At 42.6% G+C, this 20,792-nt stretch overlaps 2 protein-coding genes across 4 annotated transcripts in view; one reads left to right on the top strand and one right to left on the bottom strand.

The window, feature by feature from the left end:
• LOC146702803 (cytohesin-3-like) overlaps positions 1-10,456 on the top strand; it is a 30,733-nt gene extending 20,277 nt beyond the window's left edge. Inside the window, exons 7-13 of the mRNA XM_085465806.1 lie at positions 51-163; positions 1,401-1,549; positions 1,681-1,792; positions 4,964-5,040; positions 6,985-7,056; positions 7,205-7,359; positions 9,154-10,456. Of these exons, the coding sequence (XP_085321932.1) occupies positions 51-163; positions 1,401-1,549; positions 1,681-1,792; positions 4,964-5,040; positions 6,985-7,056; positions 7,205-7,359; positions 9,154-9,226 (751 nt within the window). The 3' untranslated portion in view covers positions 9,227-10,456. The remainder of the gene's footprint in view (positions 1-50; positions 164-1,400; positions 1,550-1,680; positions 1,793-4,963; positions 5,041-6,984; positions 7,057-7,204; positions 7,360-9,153) is intronic.
• On the bottom strand, positions 10,139-20,477 carry usp42 (ubiquitin specific peptidase 42). 3 transcript variants are annotated; one of them, XR_014921902.1, is made up of 19 exons: positions 20,413-20,477; positions 18,923-19,172; positions 18,131-18,337; positions 17,918-18,028; positions 17,584-17,683; positions 16,552-16,619; positions 16,382-16,452; positions 16,208-16,290; positions 15,989-16,100; positions 15,732-15,872; positions 15,388-15,488; positions 15,039-15,204; positions 14,257-14,940; positions 14,070-14,149; positions 12,829-13,908; positions 12,272-12,579; positions 12,126-12,179; positions 11,538-12,040; positions 10,139-10,647 (listed from the first exon to the last, which is right to left on the bottom strand). XR_014921902.1 is itself a non-coding variant. In XM_085465792.1 (18 exons), exons 2-17 carry the CDS (start codon positions 19,161-19,163, stop codon positions 12,130-12,132), a joined length of 3,603 nt encoding a protein of 1,200 aa, XP_085321918.1. In that variant the 5' UTR covers positions 19,164-19,172; positions 20,413-20,477; the 3' UTR covers positions 11,524-12,040; positions 12,126-12,129. The 3 variants fall into 3 exon arrangements, 2 of the variants coding, with proteins under 2 accessions (XP_085321918.1, XP_085321919.1); XM_085465792.1 differs by lacking the exon at positions 10,139-10,647 and having other exon boundaries at positions 11,524-12,040; XM_085465793.1 differs by lacking the exon at positions 10,139-10,647 and having other exon boundaries at positions 11,524-12,040; positions 16,382-16,431.
• Between the last annotated feature and the right edge of the window lie 315 nt (positions 20,478-20,792).

The following is a 20,792-nucleotide window of genomic DNA, read 5'->3' as shown; positions in this document are numbered from 1 at the left end:
AATTTCAACAGTTAACTGCATTGTGCGAACCCTACGCCTCGTTATTGCAGGCAGTTCCTGTGGAGTTTCCGCCTGCCCGGCGAGGCGCAGAAGATCGACCGTATGATGGAGGCCTTTGCTTCGCGGTACTGTCAGTGCAACCCTGGAGTTTTCCAGTCGACAGGTCAGAGGCACAACATGTGTGTGGTGTGGTGTAAACCAGTGATTCCCATGTATTCAAGACTTTTCAAATCAAATCTTTCAGATTAATAAACTGTTCTTTTGGCATCATTTTTTTTTTACCCCAGCGGTAAATGAAAGGAAAATGTGAAATCCAACACACAGAAATCATCTAATCTAATGTGCCTGCAGATATACTGCCTGAGTGATGGCCTGTTTTTATTAATGCATTTCAACCATTAAGCCATAAGAGTTGCTGTAACTAAAGCTCAACAAGGATTAACCAGATTAAAGCAAGTTACATTGGAGCTTATGAGTAAAAAACCAATGCATTATTCAGGGAGGCTCAACCTGTCCTGAGTGATACATAGTGTTGTGGTAAACAAAGCCAGCAGCTACATCTGTCAATAAATAATGTAAAAGGTTTCACAGGAACCTTTTGTGTGCTATACCATGGCTGGTGTATGTGGTCCCATTTTAGCATTTGAGCCAATCCAAATGCTGAAAAGTAAAAGTGCTTGGTGATTAAGCTACATGCTTAAAAGCCTCTTTTTTGATACATGAAGTTTTTGTATCATTTACATACTGGACATTCCTGTGGTAGACGTTTCCCCAGCCTGTAACAGAATCTGATGATAGGCAGGTGGGAATTTTTATTATGTGTGTGTGTGTGTGTGTGTGACAGTCGGTACGTGTGTGGGTGCACCGGCTCCTGTTCATTGACGTAAACTGCGTATCAAGACTGGGGAAAAACACAACACGACCTCAGGTTTTTAAAAATTCCCACGAGCAAGCGAAACCTGGGTTTCGTCCAGCTCGACAACATGGCATTCGCCTCGCTTCAGCACCTTTTTCCCTGTGGTGAGTTTGGTACAGAGGTCCTCATTTGCAAAGTAGCAGGGAGACAATAGACGGCGCTGGACAGCCAGAGCCAAAGTGTGTCAGTGAGAGGAGACAGACAGACGGGAATGAATGATTCATTTACAGGCAGCCACTGGCCCGTGTGAGTCTGCGAGACTGTAAACGCTTCGTTCCTCTGCAGACACACACGCGCCTCTCTCCCTCTTGTGCACACGCTTTTTAATAAATTGTAATATTCTTTTTTTTATGTAACCAAAATTGATTAAAATCATTAACAGTGATAATTGTATATTAACAGCAGCGATAAATGTGCTCACTGTGCCTGGACATGGGCTTTTTCTAATCCATCGCATCGCGCCCTTTCCATTTCTCTGTCTCAGACACCTGCTATGTGCTGTCGTTCGCCATCATCATGCTGAACACCAGCCTGCATAACCCTAACGTCAGAGACAAGCCCCCCGTGGAGCGCTTTATCTCCATGAACAGGGGGATCAATGAAGGGGGAGATCTGCCAGAGGAGCTTCTCAGGGTGAGGATTTGTCTGTACCAAGTGTGTGGCGCGATGATTTAAATGTGCGATTGCCCTGCTGCACGCACTCCATACAAATGAGACATTTAATTTACTAGCTTCCCCTGAACCACCACTCTCTCTCTATGCAGAATCTTTACGACAGCATCAAAAACGAGCCCTTCAAAATCCCAGAGGACGACGGGAACGATCTGACGCACACCTTCTTCAACCCCGACAGGGAAGGCTGGCTCTTAAAGCTCGGTATGTATGGGGCGCCTCAGAGGTGCAAAATTAACCTTCACCATGGTAGTTCATGTTGGTCATGTTGGTTGCAAACGTGTGCTGTATTTTTGTTAATAGATTAGACAGACAGACATCACATAGTGAGGTGCCACAAAAAACTACAAAAATGGTGCCTATGACCAACGAATGACGTTTGCCTGTTACCGCTGTCGCATGCGAGCATGCAAGAATAAATGTTAAGCACCTAGGGTAGACTGACTCGATTAAATATTTCACCAGATTCACTCCAGAATAATTAAAACCTTGGAGAAGCAAAATAATAGCAAATGTAGAGGGCTGGGGTTGATCGTGCTGAAGGTGGAAGCATGGCTGAGAGGATCGATGAGAGGTGGGTAGGCAAGGAGTGGCGAGTCGAGCAGGGAGAGCTGCTGTGGCTGATGGTGCGAGACAGATTTGTGGGCAGCATGAGCTTCAAACACAGGGGAGACTTGGTTGTCAGGCAAGTGAGATCACACGGAAACAAAGAGCTAGGCAAAACTAAGTTGGCTTTGGCAAAGGGTTTCAAAGGAAATTTGTGGTGCACCTGCAGCATGTCTGCTTTTGTCTTTATCCATCAGCTTGTGACCTCTCCTCTTTGTTTTGTCTACTATTCTCTTGTCCTTTTATAGTAATCTCTGCATTTTCTCTCTTCATCTTCCTGCCATGGTGTTTTTTATCTCTCTTTTTTTTTCCTCCCATGTTTTGGTTCCTCCCTCCCTCTCTCTGACCTCTGTTTCACTCTTCGTTCTGCTATTCCATTTTGCTCTGTGATGGCTGCTCCCTCTTTAAATCTCTGTATTAGGAGGAAGGTAACACTTTGTCTTCATTCCGCCGCTCAATTCATCACAGAGCGCCCTCGTTCTGACACTGGCTGCCATTATCTCCTTAGCACAACAGGCCCTTGAACATGCTGACCTGCTCATATAATTGTGTTGTTGTATCATAGCTGTAAATGGGAAAATAAGTGTATAAGCAATGTGATGTGATGGATTATCTTATTTGAAGTTAAGTCAGAGGTCAATGATCTGGCTCATTCTGCGTGGGGATTGGCTGTATTATTCCTCTTGTGGCTACTGAGAAGGCACAAGGGACACAGCTAAGCTCGTGCTTACGAGAGCTCTAATTTTACTCAGTTTTTCTAAGATTTCTTGCCTTTTTCCATACCAAAAAAAGCTGTATCAGCTGTAGCATTAGCTTCAAAACCTGCACACAACGATTAGAATCCTTTCTGCAACTTCACTGAAAGGAAGCATAAAATTATATAACAGCCATGAAAATATCAGCAAGTACCCCAAAAGGTTAGGCCAAATTACTCGTCAATAGAACGTCAATTCTTTGTAGATGCCAGGAATCATCGTGATTCATACCGATTAGCTGAACGGGTCATCTCATGCTCTCTACCACTTCCCTGCACGTCACACATCTCCTGCTCCTCCTGCCAGAACACGCAGTCGTGCTCGGGCTTTAGTGAATGTGGCTGCTTGTGTCTGCACTGTGGGAATGCGTACCTACGGTTGCGTGGCTGGTCATGCAGCGAAACATCAGAGAGAGCCTTTCCCTTTCTTCATTGTCCTCCATTTGTTCCTGCCCTGCAGGCTTTATTACCTCCCGCTCATTCAAGGATTTCTCTGTCCTCTAGCAAATGAGCTGCACTCACTAGACTGTTTTAAATCTTTTGAATTCTTACAGCAGTATATTGGACTCTAATCTAATCACAGCTACATCGACCTCAAATGTTTAAGGAGTTTTAAGGAGCAACGAAGCTCCTTAAAACTCTTGATTTATGTTGTGCTGGTAGTCCCAGGCACAAATAAGGTGAATTAAACAGGGAGGTGTAAATTTAACTCATTGACTTGCCTGAGGGCAGCACAGAGGGTGGCGGTTAGAACTGTTACCTCACAGCTAGAAGGTCTAGGCCATCTGGCCGAGGCCTTTCTGTGTGTGTGTGTGTGTGTGTGTGTGTGTGTGTGTGTGTGTGTGTGTGTGTGTGTGTGTGTGTGTGTGTGTGTGTGTGTGTGTGTGTGTGTGTGTGTGTGTGTGTGTGTGTCTTTGGACATAAAAGTGGGTTAAGTTAATACTAAATTTCCTATTGTTGTCAATGTGTGCAAACTGTTTTCTGTCTCTCTGTGTTAGCTCTGCGACAGGCTGGCGATCTGTCCAGGTTGTACCTGCCTCGTGCCCTATGGCAGCTGGGATTGGCTCCAGCCCATCCATTCATCCACCAACTCAAACTCTTATAGTTTAATCATAGCAACAAATTTTCATAAAAACTACATTTATTTGAGCTTTCTGTAAACAAAACAAACTGATGATGGCTCTGTATATTAAGTGTACATGTGGTTCAGCAGCAGAGTAAAACTTCTGTTTCGTTAACTAGTCCAATAAATCATACTGGGTGTTAGGATGATAATCTGAGTCACGTTATTGATTACATCAGTGACAGCTGCTTTGTGCACGTTTCATCCAGTCAGCAAACAAGTTATTATGAAGATTATATGTTGACATAAGTCCCATTAAGTTTTTATTTTTTATTTTTTGATTACATAGACAAATTGTTTATCATGTTGTTGATGGGGTAATTATCAGGAAATCCAATAATCCCAATAATCCATTTTTTATTCAATGACAGAGCTAGATGGACAGATTGTGGGGAATTCCTTATATTTTGCATTAATGCATTAAAATGTCGCCCTATGACAGCTGGGATAGGCTCCAGCGCTCCCCCGCAACCCTGAAAAGGACAAGCAGGAGCAGATGGATGGATGGATGCATTAAAATGTTTCTAAGACTGTCACTGCAACAATCACAGGCCATTATTTATTTTTTTCTGCTGCTTTCTATTTAAAAAGTGTCAGGCTTTTCTCAAATCGGGTCATGGCGCTGCTTCTCTTAGCTGTCGCATGTATGCGACCGTATGTGTCTGTGATTCCTCCTGGAGGAGAAACACCTTCATTCCCCTCCAGACCATTGCCCTTGCAGGCATCGGTCTCAAGGGATTGAGGGATAAGGGTCTGATTCGGTCTTATAATGCTGGGAAATGTTGATTAGAACCAGATGTGGAACGTGGAACAAAGCAGGTTAGCTTCCACATACACAAACAGATTCACCTCTTCAGTTTACCCTCATACGCTGTTTGTTTCTCCCTCGCAGGTGGCCGAGTGAAGACGTGGAAGAGGAGGTGGTTTATTCTGACTGACAACTGCCTCTATTACTTTGAATACACAACAGTAAGTAGGCAATTTGGTGTGTGCACGTGTGTGTGTGTCAGGACAGAATTTGACCATTTCATGGTGCACAATGGTGAAGGTGTGCTTTGCCAATTCTTAAAACGTAAAACCTCTAGTGACCGTGAAAACGTATGCACAAGTGGCAAATTTATGCAATTTATATGTAAAAACGACGTATGTTCACACACCGACCTCGATCTATATTTAAATCCACAGAAAATGAAACAGTACTTTTTATTTGAAATATTATAATTAGTCATCATGTAGATGTTACGAGCCTTGGTACCTTCGGTAGTTTATCGGTTAAGTTTAATCAATATTAAACCAGTTGTCCAGGTGGAGTTTGGGAACAAACATGCAGACATACATATAATCAATCATCATGATGCTGGTGTTAAAATAATCTATGCTAAGATAATCAGCTAATTGCACTGCAGTCATGACTTGGTTTTCAATATCGGTGGCCAACTCTCAGCAGAATTGCGAGTAAATATAATCTCTAAAATGTCAGACTGTTCCTTTACGAATGCATCTGTAATAAATTTTCACATTATTTTAAAATATTTAACCCAGGACTGTTTAGTACAGTTTTGTGAATAGATATAGTAGAGACGGATTAAACAAAGGGGCATCAGATTAGTCTGTCACACACACATGCGCGCACACATATTGGCACTGGTCTGTGCCTTCCAGCTTTGCTATTTAACAGATGCCGCCCCCTTGACCTAAATGAACCTCACTCCAGCAATTAACATGAGACATCATAGGAAACATCTGCAAAGTCTGCAACACACATCTGGCCCTGCTAAGCTATAAGCCAAGTGTCTCCCTCAAGCCCGCGACCATGAATCCCTCAGCACATACAAACGCCTTCTGTGGTGGGGGGCATACGCAGAGCCAGCTGTGAGCAGCTCTCCCAGGGCATTTCCTCCCCCCACGCTTTGCCACCTTATTAGAAGGAAGATGACAAGCAGGACATGGGGCTGTTCCTCAAGAGCTCTCCCAACACACACACACACACACACACACACACACACATCTGGCCCCGCAGACACAATGGGGGGATGGAGAGAGTCGGGTTACATCTCCTTTGGGTGACCAGGATGAATAAAAACCTTCAAAGTGCTTTAATCGAACCTTGATTTTTACTTGGATGCATTCAGACTTAACATAAAGGTAAAAATGGCACCTAAATAGCAAATGTGTTGCATCAAAAACTCTGGGAAAATTTTGTGACACACATATTTTTGAGGTCTTGTTATTTGAAACTGCCTTTAGTAAAACTCCACACTAGAAAACAAAAAGTACTAAATGTCTTCAATATTACCAGTGATGATAAAAGTGTGAAGGTTGTTTGCAATTACATTTTTACAAATTCTTGTTTTGTTTTTTTTAATGAATCATATTCTGTCCCACCAACAAACAAGACAGCCAGCATAGCCTGTATATGAAAGATGGATAATTTAAAAAAAATAAATAAATCACATTTTGGTTTTTGTCATTTTTCGGAGGATCTGGCTCAGAAACACTCATCCAGAAGCATCATGCCCTGCTTTATCATCTATTTTACCATAATGGTTCCATAATTTATAGAATAACATCATATTATATCAATCATACCTGAAACATGCAACTGAGACCATAAACTCACCGGAACGGTGTTTATTGAATTCATAAATCAGGTTAGCAAATAGTTAGTTTCTGTCCAGACTACTTTTTAAAAATTGGAGGCTACATCCATCTTTTATATACAGTCTGTGACTGGGTCATGGCAGCCACAGCACAGCTACAGCATAAGGCTAAAGGTGTCACAGGTGATGTGACAATGATCCAGGCGGATCTTTTGTCACTGTGACTTCATTTGCACATAGATATGATTATTGTAAATGATGTGCATGCAAATGAATAAGTGATACTGAGGACTGTTTTTCTGTGTCTCTTCAGGATAAAGAGCCTCGTGGGATTATACCTCTGGAAAATCTTAGTATCAGAGAAGTGGATGAGCCGAGAAAACCTGTAAGAAACACCTCCTGTCCCTGCGAATAAATCCTCATCTCATTTAAATTTAAATACCTTTGCACTGCCAAAAAAACAACAACACACAAACAATGTGTTCTCGGATTCTTTCATCATGTAAATCAGCAGTTTCATGATTTTTCTTTAGAACTGCTTTGAGCTCTACAACCCCAACCATAAAGGTCAGGTAATCAAGGCCTGCAAAACGGAGGCGGATGGACGCGTCGTCGAGGGAAACCACGTGGTGTACAGGATATCTGCCCCCACCCCGGAGGAGAAAGAAGAGTGGATCAAATCCATCAAGTAAGAGACGCTGCGTTAGTGTGGATCCATTTACACTGAGAGGGCACTTAGCCAACGCCTGCCTGCTCCCATGTGGGACTTTCTCATGTCTGACCTTGACTGTGAGAAGCCCACACACACACGCGCACACACATACACGGAGCTGCGAGCTTAATCATAACTATGCTTGAGGCTTGAGTACACACACACATGCAGACTGGTGACTAACTGTGACTCATTTTCTCACACTTCCATGCAGATAACACTCGGTGATGTCTGCTCTGCTGGATAAGCACACTTGCCTTTGATTAGCGTGCAACAAGAAAGGGGGGGGGAACACACACACCTGCTCAGACTCGGTGCACTGCTGTACACTTAAAAACATAATGACAGTTTTAATGCATTCCCATCCAAACACTTGTTAAACACAGAGAGGAGTGGAGGTGCTGCTGCAAATTGGACCCACTGGGTAACTTTCGAGCATGCTGGTTATGATCGGCTCTGCTTCAGTGCGATCAATATCAGGCGAAAAATTGTACTGCTGAATCTTCCCCGTGCCCCGATGAGATTTAAAAACCCTTGGTGTGGAGAGATGTTTGATGAAAGTGGGGAAAGTTTAAGGGTGAGTTACTGGAATCTTATTTTGGTGAGCATGGCCTGGGGTATGGTTAAATAGACTGAAAACTGCTAATTTTCTTGGTTTGGAAAATTTCACATGGGGGGGGGGGGACTGCTGGCTTCTCGTGGCTGCACATCATGAAGTCTCCTCCTGTCACTTTGGCAGTGGAATGATTACACATTAGACTCAGCGGGGCAGAGCTGTGCTGCCGCAACCACACTCCGGGGCGGCAGACTGTCCTGTGGTCAGCAGATTTCACACAAGCACGCGACTACACACACACACACACACACACACTGTCCGGCCCTGATTCAACCTGCAAGGCTGGAAACTACTGTTGTAGAAACTGTTCTGCACTTGCACACATGTCAGCCGTCATGTGGTGGGAAAGCGGCTAATTACTCAGCGTTATTCCCATCAGCAATCTGTGACTCCGCTATAGAAGTCCAAATTAAATACGCCGTGGTTGACGAGCAGCTGCGTAAATGAAAAACTTGAAGTTGTAATTTTTACAATTTTATGGCAGCTCCGTATCACATGTGCGAGGTGAAAGATGCTCATTGTGACAAACCCACACATGATTCACACTTTAACCCACAGTTCCTCTTTGCTTCGTGAAGCGTTGGAGCTTTTTTTAGCTCGTGTTGACTTTACAGCCCGCAGCTCATTTTGGTTCAGTCTCTCACCTTCACAGCACAGCAGTGCTTAATGCACGCAAAGTTAGCAACTACCTCACTGAAATATTGGACAAGAAAAAATGCACATCAACTTAAAAGCTCATGAACTTGCAGCATGTCTGCTCCATCCTAAAATTCTGTTACTCAATATTTGACTTCCACTGAACTAAGATACACAATTATCAGTCGCACAGATTTCTAGCTCAGCGAGTGTGTTGTTTGTGAAGAACAGCGTTCAGAGGTGTAAGTGCCAGATTTTGGTGCTGATGAACTTGTAGATGGGTGATTTATTTCAACTATACAGACAAAACAGGATGGATAGGATAGAGATATCCAGTTCAAGGTGACAGGAGGGGCTGTAGCCTGCCCCAGCTGTCATGGGGTGAGAGGCAGGGTACATCCCGGAAAAACCATCAGCCTGTCGCAGGGCTGACACAGACAGACTAGATAGAAGCAGTTTTGCTGATATTAAAAATAGGTGTTGTCGTTGTTAAATCTGTTCCTTCCTGTCCTCCACAGAGCAAGCATCAGCAGGGATCCTTTCTACGACATGCTGGCCACCAGGAAGAGGAGGATAGCCAACAAGAAATGATGATGACTCACCCTCACTTACGTCAAGTGTCAGCAGCATTTCTGTCATCAGAGGAATCCTTGTGTGTATGTGTGTGTGTTTAAGAGTCTCAAAGGCGTCCGATTCATACGTTCTCCGTCAGCCCTGCGGGACATGCAGTAAAACATATGGGACTAACGTGGATCATCCCTACTTCTGCCTGAAGATTTGTCTGCACCTCAGTTCTTGGCTGTTGGGAATTAAAGATTCAAATTCAGTCTGCTACAGGCAAAAAATATAATAAAAAAAGAAGGTAAATTCTCACCACACTAGACGACGATGGAGAACAGCATGAGGACTTCATGTAACTGGAGATAGCCATAGCTGTAATCATTAGTCTTTTCAGCATGCCCTAATGTGAGACTACACCCTGCTGGACACATAAGGTGCTGCAACACATTGGGAGGATTTGAAAGCTGAATGTTCAGCTCCCAGCCACTCAGACCAACTTGTCTGGTCTCAGCGTTTCATTACCTTCACCTCCTTCGACAACTGCCAACAATATTTTGTAGATAATTCGCAACTACAGAAAGCCTCAAGCTCATCAGTCAGCTGGTCTGATTGATGTAGCCTTTAAGTGACTGTACCTGTATATGCAAACATACTCAACATGGGCTCGTACACGTCCATTTACGATATTTCCTTTTTAAAGGCAAACCAAGTCGTGTGTAACGAAGCCCGCCAGCAGTAACGCATCATATTAACTCACATAGTGAAGATCCACCTCTGCGATCGTTTTTGTATTTATTTTCTCATCTTTTCACAAAAAAAAAGCAGCCCTCCCCCCGACTCACATTATGCATGTATAGTATATAATTTACATACCGTTTTGTTTTTTCTGTATTGTGTTCACGTAGTGTGGAAATCATAATGGCTGTAGCCTTTACCCGTTCATTTTCTTTTCATTTTTAGTTTGACAGCTAACAAGTTTACAATAGTGGAAGAGGGTCATTGTGCAGCTTCCCCTCACACTGTTATTACTGAGGTTCAGATAGTATATGTAATATGAAAGAGAATTAGGACAAACCCTTTCAAAATAAGATACTGGAATTTGCTGGAATACGTGTGAATGCTCTAACTGGAATTTTGAGAACCGTTTTCCCCAGACAGATCAAACCGCCCCACAAAGCCAAAACTTTCCTCACGGGCGCAGCTTTCAGCTCTAAGCACAGTTTGGCGTTTGTGCGGGAAAACGGCTCTCGAATACTTTGATGTACACTTTGAATAAAAAATACATGCTGATAAGAAAACAGCTTTTTGCGTGCATGTGAATTCAGCGAGCAGTGCTCGACTCACCAAACTTACCAGGTCTTTGGTTATTTCAAACATGGATACAGTGCTGTGAGAAAATTAGAGTGAGCTGAGCCCAAACAGCTAGAAAAGTGTTTGTATGTAACAAAAACCTGAATACATAGGAGTGTCGTTAGTGGATCTACATTATAATTTAACCGTAGTGGAAGGTTTGCTCAACAAGAGTCTCATACAGTCTAGTCTATATCATACAAAAGCACACAGGGGCTTTAAAAAGCAAAATCCCTGCAACTCATCTCAATCAGCATTTTTTCCCCATTCATTTCAATGCAGCTTGTAAACAAAGTCCAAGACCAAGAACAAATTACAATTTCTGACATTAACAAATGTATTTTAAGGCGTTTACCTTATACAATGTATAAATTCGTACATGCTAAACTTAAAGGTATAACAGCAGTTTTTCTTCCAACTTTTGTCTAGAGTTGAAAAGGAAAAAAAACAAGAACAAAAAAACAACCCAAAGCATATTCATCACTGAATTTGTCCAGAGAATATGCTCAAAATTTGTTCTTCTAAAAACACAAAACAGAAATCTGAGAATCCTGATACAGGATTTGATTTTTTTTTTTTTTTTTTTTTAACATATAAAAGTAACTGATATTACAGTTCAAAATTAAATTCACAGTATTTTTTGACGCTAGACGACAAACTGTATCTTAAAAAAAAAAAAAAAAAGGAAAAAGTGGTCCACCACCATGACAGCAATAGCGTGGTGCTTCTTTTTGTTTTTCGAATGTGGGAGAGAGCGGCATGACAAAACTAATTTCAAAAAACCCCTCTGCATCTGGTGAAGAAAGTTAAAATTACAGAGTGAATCTTAGGCTTCACAAATGGGAACGAAGATGAAAATGAAAGCTGGGAAATGTTCTCAAGTCTTTCCAGGGTTAACATGGAGGTATCAGTCAGCAAAGCTCTGTTCCCACCACTGCACTCATCACCCCCCACCCCACCCTCCCTCCCTCCCTCCCCTTGCACAAATAACTCCATTAGTTTCACGGCTCCCAGAAAGAAATAAAGTAAAACATTGCAGCTGTGTAGATATGGTGACATCTTAAACTTCCGATGCCTTTCAGTCCTCTCGGGCATCACGTCATTCCCTTTGTTTCGTTCCTCTTCGAAGCAGGTGGATATCTGTGATTGATGTTAACACGTTTTTTTCAAGTCCTGAGTTCCACTGAGCAGCAGTTGAGATGTTTAAGCTCCAGGCTTTGTGTTCATACAAGTATATATTAATATTCTTCATCATAAATGTTCAACAGGTTTCTTTTTAACCGATAGCTAGGAGAAATTACGGCAAATAAATAAGCCCATTTGAGGAGAGGAGAAAAAAAAAAAAAAAAAAAAAAAAAAAAGGGGGGGGGGAATAGTTTAAATTTTAAAACACTTTACTTAAGGTAAAAATACAATATTATTCCTAATGAAGAAGCACCACGTCAAAAAAGTTGATGTCATTCCTCTGCTGTTGTTAAAATTCGGTTGATGGATCTGAAATGACAAAGATGAGGTCTTAGTGAAGAGAAAGTATTAGTAGCTACATCAACGCTGACCATTTAAAAAGACATCCACTCACAGAGTCAGTATTTCAGGTCACTGGGAAATCCACTGCCGCTGATTTGGCTGTAACCTACAAAACAGGGTTTGATGCTTTAAAATTGGACTAGCTCGTCAGCACCATTTAATTCAGCATTCCTGTGATTTTGGAGACTAAATGAATACCTGGTTGTCCATTGAGATGGCCGTAACTTGAACCGTTTGCCGGTGCGGTATGATCGGAAGGTAGTAGATGGTCACCGCTGCCGTCAGCGTAGTCTGTGCAGCGACGTTTTTCCGATGGAAAACCATTGTCATGTTCAAAGTCTCTGTCAGAGTGGTGTCGCTTGCGGCTCTCCCTTTCCTCGCTGCTTCTGTTTCTGTGGCTCCGAGCTGCGTCTGGGCTGTGCAGTTCGGGATCGCTGTCCTGATGTCTCTTCTTTTTCCTTTTCTTCTTCATTTCCGCAGCTCTGTCTGAATCTCCGTCAGAACTTCTATGGGATGACAGAGAACCAATCACATTGTTTAACAAAACCAAGATCTCAAGCTTTACGGCCAGCCTAAGACAGAAAAAGTGACCCATTATCAATAAAATGATGAAAATTCTTTCCGTTTTTAAGAAAATATTAATACTGATAGTGAGCTTTAACCCCATATTATTTTCAAAAAAAATCTAGCTTAAAACAAACAAACATTTCCTTCTGTTTTCATTAAAGGATTGAGAGAAAGATGGCAATACTCACCCACTCTCACGGTGTCTGTCTTTATCCTTTGATTTCTTCTTTTTCTTACTCTTTTTGTGTTTTTTAGTGTGGCGGGCCTCAGAGCTGTCGTCCCTGTCTTTGCTGAGAGTCCTCTTGTGATTTTGATCCTCTTTGTCTGGAGAGGAAAGGCGAGCCCGTGGCGGGGAGCCCTTGAACTTGTTTGTTTCTGGTGCTGTAGAAGGTGAGAAATTTCCTTCCTTTGAGGAGTAATTTTCTCTCTCTTTGCCATTACTCTTATCCTTCATTGCCCAGGAGTCTCTACTATCCTGCAGCCACCTCCGACTGCCACGAGACTCCTCTCGGTGGGAGTAACCATATCCCCTTCGCTCATGGTCAATGTCCTCTCTTGACCGGTAGCGGTAGTAATGGTAATGGTTAGAGCACCTGTCGCGATCACGCTCCCGAGGGTGCTGGAAGGTTCGCTCCCGGTGACGATCGGCCTCCCATTCCCTGTAGTAACGTCCAGAAAGGGGGAAACGATCCCTGTACTGGCGGTGGTGACCGTCTTTGTAGTCCCGTCTGTACCGGTGACGATCGCCGTCGCTTTCTCGTTCGTGACTCCTATCCCTGTAGTGTCTTTCTCTATCTCTGCCAGAGCTAGAGTACAGTCTTTCCCTGTCTCGGGAAGATCGTCTTTCATTGCAACTAGAACTAGGCTTGGACTGATACTGCTCCTTAGTATCCTTACGTCCTTCAGTCCCTGTTGTTGCACATTTATCTTGTGGTAGATCCTTGGCTTCATCCTTGCTTACGCTAACTTTCTGTGGAGCTGCAGAAGCCCCACTGGTGCTTTGAGAGCAGCCCGGCTGAGGGGGTAAGGCTGCAGGGTTGTCATCTTGCCCAGAAGAAGAAAGAGCGGAAGCAGATTCTTTAGCTGCAACAGAAGGGGTAGTTGTAGCAGTAGCTGAGGGTGAAGCGCTAACAGCAGAGGATTCTGTACAGTGAGGCAGGGGTTCAGATGGAGTTTTAGCCCTTGTGACAGGAGTGGAGAAATCCTGGCTTTCATTAGCAGCAGGATGAATGCTCTGAGAAGAACTGGCCTGGGATGAGGCATCTTTGCTGGAAAAATAAAATACAAAAGCAATATGAGCAATGCTTTGTCACACTGGCAGAGAGGAAAGTCTGCACAGTTTTAAGATCACTCCTCTAAACTTAAAAATTTAAATGCATAAAATGGACAGCAGAGCAATAAGTTTTTTTTAGTTCAGTGTTAGGCTTACTTTGGTTGGCTATGGTCACTGCCTATTCCATTAGCAACAGGAGCCGTAGACGTCAAACTGCCATGATTACTGCCAGAGATCTGATGTGCCCAAAATAAATAAAAGAAATATTAATAATACGTCCCTTTAAGAAAAACAAACAAAAACCCAAACAGACAAGCATTCTAAAAATAAAGACAAGATTTACCTTGTCAGGGCCGCTGTGTCCATTCACTTTGTGATGACCATTGTGGTGCCCATTTTGACTGGATTTGAAGTCTCCATACGTTTGTCCATTTAATCCATTGCCGTGATGGTGCACTCCTGACTCCCCATTGGCAGTTTTGGGAGAATTATCAAAGACATTTCCTGTGTCTTTATTTTCATTAGGATGAGACTTGGATGAACTGCCGTTATCCAGAGTGCCACAGTTCTCTTGGTCTGATTCCTCTGAAGACTCTTGGCTGTACGGCACCAGGAAGGATGCCCCGTTTCCTACAGGGTTGTGATCCCCATTACTGAAAGGCATGCCGCCGACTCGGTTTAGTGGACGCGGAATAAAACGAACGTCTGGTTGGACGTCTGAGGTAGACTGTGAGGAGGACAAAGAGCTGGAGGAGGAGGAGCTGCTGGCGGAGGACGGCTGGCAGTAAGAGGAGGAAGAAGCAGATGGGCGGTTCGGTTTGCTTAGCCCAATTGAAAATGAAAGCTTCTGTCGTTTGTCGCTGTCTGGAATCATTGTGGGCCGGCTTACTGAGTGGGAGATGGAAGCAGAGGAAGCAGAAGTAGCTAGTCCATGGTTTGGTTTCCCCACCGCACTGCCGCTGGTGCTGGGCTTGGAGCTTGTGGGATAGTCCCTCAGAGATCCATTCCCATTAACATGAAGCGAACTCTGAAGGAACAAGAAGTCACAACAACAGGTTTTTAGAAGACAAACGCTGGGTTTAACAAAAACAACAACATTAGCAGTACCCTCAGGTGAGGAAGTACCTTGTTCATGTGTGGTGGCAGCTGGGGACCTATGAAGCCAACACTGTTGTGATGCATGGTGGCCATGGTGCGTGGGATCACCACCGGCCGGGGAGATGACTGACCAGATATGCCAGCGTTATGGTTCACGTGGCTGTAGTCCCCAGTTTTTTTCACATCTGTGCACCTGATGACATGGAAAAAAGAATATTAACCATGACAAAGCATCAACATTATAACATTAGGTTATAATAATAAATTTTCTACAAGAAAAGTGGGAATAAACATGTCTACAGTATTAAATAATGATGGGAAAAGTTCTACTGAAGGAATAAGCCTAGAATGTTTAAAAATACCGATGTTTACTCACTTGATGTAGAAGAGGACATAGGCCTGCTGGTTGAGGACGTTCCTAATGTCACTGACTGACACGGACGAGTCATTCATCTGAAACCACTGCCCATTGCTGGCCTGTGAGACAGAATGAGAGAGATGTGACACAGCAGATTCAGTTTCTGAATTGAATTTGAGCTAAAAAGAAGAATCTTATGGTTATATAGGGGTCTTTTTTTTTCTCTCTTTCTTTCTTTCAATGCATACAAAGTATTTTTCTCTGTTTGCATTCAGTTTTCTGCTGAAATGTGTTGTTTATGGTGTGTGTTTGTTTGTACTAAGCAACAGCAACATTCAAACAGATTCGGGCACAGCCAGTACCTTAATATAGCAGAAATAGTGTCCAGCATGACAACTGAATCCAGAGTGAACCAGCACAGCATACAGCCTGTAGAGCTGGGGCTCCCCGTGGGACTGAGACATGAAGGGCCGCAGATCCAGATGCTCCAAATACTTCACATCCTGATGACCACCAAACAAAAAATTTCAAACATTACATGCAAATATCCTGTTTTATAATAAAACAAAGCATCTGTCATGTATCTTTATGACTTAAGCAGACACTATTGGCCATTTACCTTTGTGATTTTGCCTCCACTGAAGTTTGCAAAGCGTTTGAGTGAGATGGTGAGCACATTGGCGCTGCGATGGATTGTGAATCTTTTTGAGGCCGTTACCATTTTTTTGCACCTGAAGGAAACAAACATTCAGCTTGTTGACCAAAAAAATAAATAAAAATAAAAAAAATCACACCTAAACACTAAAACTCATCATGGTTTGGCATCTCTTTGACTTACTTGGTGCATTTGTAAGCATTTTCGCCATCCAGCTGTTCTGGCTTGACAAACTGCTCCAGAGCTTTGGAGACATTTGGAGCAGTCTATATGAACAGAGAGAGAGAGGAAAAACCTCACACTCCATAATGCAGAGAATACATAGTAGCAACGTCACTTTGAATGTTGTCCAATTACCTTAATTTCCAGAGTGATATCCAGAAAAGGGTCAAATGTATCTGAGACAGCTTTGCAGTTTAAACATTTAACTGAAACAGAAATCAGTGCTATGAGTATCACACAAGCTGTAAGACATAAAAAGACAAATAAAAGAAAAATAAATCAAACCTTAAAAAACAGTGACTTACCTCTGGATCTTAGGTACCCGCCAAACACTTGATGGATGAAAGAGGTTGCCTGCGTTTGCCTGTCCAATCTATAATAAAAAGATAAAGCACAAAAGTTAACTAATAAGGACAGTGCAACAATTAACTGACCATTTATTTTTAGCATTTTGGAACCAGACGATCACTTTATAGTATTCAAGTAGCAGAAAAGACAATAGGAGGAATTGGAGCACGATTAATTACTTAAGAGGCCATCTGCTGCTACACGGGAAGAATTGATTTGATGAGAATTGACACTTTAGGTTCTTAAAAAAAAAATGAATTAATAAATTATTTTTAGGAGTCTAACAAGAAGCACAACACTCAGCCCAGTGCATCTGTTAAACGTGTAGTTTTGGTTAAATGTGCACATAGACTTTGAAGCTCTATAGTAACACATAGAAAAACCTGGATTTTCTGAATTTTGCTGCTGCAATAATAGCACTAATGCCATTAGGGTGACCTGAGGGGTTGAGTGCTCCTGCTCACACTGCTTACCCTGTTGCCTCAGAAGAAATCTATACTAGACACTAAGACTGGCAGCTCTCCCCCATAATCCCAGACACCTGTTTTACTACACGTTTAAGCCGCTTCTGATCTTTTCAAGCCCTGTTACCAAAACAAGCTACCACACCCAGTGTAAGAATACTTTCTGTGTTGGAGCAGTCAAGTTCATTAAAAAACTTGATATAATAATGAGGTATTATATCAAGTGGCTTGCCTAGTATGTAAACTGAGGTGTCAGTCAGGCAAGAGACTGAGGAATCTGCATTTCTGAAAAATACTCTCAGCAATTGAAGCATTAATAGTTAAAACGAACTAGTATAAACTGCACTTCCTGAAAAAACAGGATAAAGGATTTATTTCATATTCTCCTACTGTCACAGTGTTACCTCTACGTAGCTAATTATGGATCTTACTACATAATAAAGTGCAAACACTGTCAAGCCCAAGTAAAAATATTTTTGTGTGTTTAATTTGTTTAGAATGCATGCAATGTAAAATGACACTCACTTGGTTCCAGGTAAGCAGGACTTTTGCATAGCATCCACTGTGCACCGCAGGAATTCATGAGCATCTTCCTGGCTTCCATAGCGGAAGTGCTTTGCAATCCCTGGGTGAGGGGAACGAGGAAAAACAGAACCAAAAAACAAAGCAGGAGGTGAATTATTGTAAAGGATACCACAGTTAAATGCAAGTTTACACTTATTTAAAAACAGAATTCAAAATCCCTCCAGATTATTTCCCTCCAAAATTACAAAAGGTAAACAGTCACACAGCGCCTCCTATCATTAAAATATAGGTAAACACTTTGCACAGAGCACAGCATCAACAGTCATCCACTTACTCTTAAGCTCATTGAGTACACCAATGGGCTTAATGACATTCCCAGAGTTGGCAAAAACCTGAATGATGTGGTTTTGCATGGTACACATCATACAGAACCCTGGCTCATGACCTGCAGCAGAGACAGAGACAAAATACTGAGTGAGTAAGGAGTGATACAATGTGAGAATCAGCGCAGGACTGCGTAACACCACTGTTGGTGAAATAAACTTACATGTTTTGGAGTGCTCCCGCGTCAGCATGTAGTTTGCTAAAGGAGGGGTGTAGCTGAGACACTGCAGGGCTGAGTTGAGGAAGCAGGTGTTCCCCATGTTCTGGAGGCCTGCACCAATGCGGTGAACCTGGGCCCACTTTAGGCTGAGCCGATCTGGTGAGAACAGCACCTTCTGGGGCAAGTCAATTCCATCGCTACTGCTCATCACTGACACACAGAGCCACAATTATTACTAAAAATCTGTTTCAATACATTTTAAAAAGGACATAATTTAATGCTACCTTACTTATACAACCACACACTGGCACATGGCAAAGTCATGTCAGGACATCACAGTAATAGCTACAACTATTAACAGTTATATAATGTGATTCTGGCCACTGTGAACAACTCCTAAACAGGCTCAGGAAGAAAGACGGGACAGTTTGCCTTCTCCTTTGTTTCTGCTAAACAAGTTGGGCTGCCGGTCTTTATATAAAAACAGCAATTGCATCACGAGCTGAAGTGACTGATCATGCAAAGCTGGATGCATTACATAACTGGATGAATGAACGGAGAAGGGAAGCAGCAACACAACACCCACAAAAACAGTTGTCAAACTTGTGTGAAAGCAGAAGCAAAAAGATTAGCTGTATGTTACTAAAACCAATTCTGACAAATATGGGTAAATAATGGCTAAAAAGTGTGGTTCCATATTTGCTAAAACAGGTTGGAAAACTATTCTGTCTGACAATAAAAATCTTCAAACAGCTTAAAAAGACATTTTGAAAAAAAGCCAGGCTTTGCTCTGACCTTGGTCCTTGGGCCGGTCCACGGAGGAGGGTGTACTGTTGTACACAGCAGCTCCAGGAGTGGGGGCCAGGCAGCCTACTGGAGCCTTGAGCCTTGGAGAGTCACTGGGTACAGTGGGGCCCACTGCCCAGCTGCTGGAACAACTGCCGTCCATCCCCACGTCTCCACTGGTGAAGGAGGGTCGGTTACATCCGGCTGACTCGTGGTCAGACTTTTCTGAAGATCCGTCAACTATGGTCATTGTTCATAGCTGCATTAGGAACAAAGACACATACGTTTATGAACTGAAAACAAAACAAAACAAAAAAAACTAAGTCGTTGCTAGGTTTGAATTTTCTCATTGTTATTTTGGAAAAAGGGAAAGAAAACTTAAATACTACATTAATCCTACACTGGTTAGGTAGCAGTACAGTGAGTTTGGACAACAACTACTAAATACAAAAGCCACATTAACAGATTATACCCAATTTCGCTGTGCAAAACACTGCACAATGATAATAAAAAGCTCTAAGTCTCTTATAGCTTATAGTTAAATAACGCTATATTAAACACTGCCCTCATACCATCGCCTAAACTTTCAGCAAACAAGTATCAGAAATTGTGTTAGATTGGATGATTTGTTTACATTCACAAACAGACTAGCATAAGTGAGCGCCAAATATTTGTTTTTGACCCTTTGATTTTATTTGAATCATCTTGTCAGATTCCTTTTAAATAACAAACACCAGGAGACAAGAGTAACTTTCGACATCTAATTTAACTCTGTCCAACAAACAAACTTAAAATATCGACAAAAATTAGTGTTTAGAAAACTCAAGAGGGGAAATGCCAGATAACCCACTCGACCGAGGAAATTTCCAAGTCGGAAGCACGTTTACAACAGAAGCAGCTGTTCCCTCCCACCTGCTCTTACAGAGTGGCTCACATTGGCTAAATGACGGCTGCTAGGCCTTTAACACGCAGCGTCGCAAAACCTCAAGAAAACACACAAAAAACCCTGAGCACATCAGACGGAGAGCAAGTTGAGAGCTTACCAGTCTTGTCGAATTCCGAGATATAATGACGCGCACTTAAAGAAGATGCAAAAACCATCGAAACGCCGAACGCAACGTAGCTATCGAACTGTGCTAGCATTTTGTGCGGCTAGCTAGCTTGCCTACTTGCTAGCTAGCACAAGACTATGGACGCTGGCTGACATGGCGCAGAGAAGCGTAGTTACGGACCAGCAAGCTGACGGGTAGTTTCCTGGCTGTGCGGTGACATTTATTTTATTTAAAAATGTGTGGCCTGGGCAACGGGGCGTCTAGCTAGAGGAGAAAGGAGGGGCTCGACGCCGGCGCTTGTGTATGATCACTGCGCTGCTCTCTCCGACACGACATAGAGAACCGGTGTAAGCTTACTACAACAAATCTCAGCGGCTCACGCCTACCAAAATATTACGGGCGCACAGTTAAAGTGGCACTTGATCGTAAAGGCAATACAACACTCACCTGTAACCTGTTATGATCGCGTTAGTAGAGGTTGTAAATCCATTCCTTATTTCTAGCGGGTGTCCGGCGGTGAACAATGACGTAGCTAATTGCCCCACGGGTACATCCGGGTACCTGGGATGAAACAAGGCCTCTGATAGGTTCCTAAAATCGTCAAACGTTCCTAGTGAATATCCGGCGCATGTACATACCTCTAAACTTTGTGTACATGGTGTACCACCCCACAGTATGAGCTCTATAGCTTTATCGTGATTATAGAAGTGGTCCAGATTTAATTATTTTACTAAAACAAAACAAAAACTATGTAGAAATGCTATTTTCCCTATATTATTGGGTGCTCCCAGCATTTTAACGTTTGAAAGCTATTGAAACATAACAGA

The sequence above is a fragment of the Copadichromis virginalis genome, linkage group LG8, assembly GCF_057382275.1.
Source record: "Copadichromis virginalis isolate Kocher_CV1m ecotype Utaka linkage group LG8, C_Virginalis_male_GT1.1, whole genome shotgun sequence".
NCBI classification, from domain to species: domain Eukaryota; kingdom Metazoa; phylum Chordata; class Actinopteri; order Cichliformes; family Cichlidae; genus Copadichromis; species Copadichromis virginalis.
Note: the sequence above shows the minus strand (reverse complement) of the source record. Positions and strands in the feature narration are given on the sequence as shown.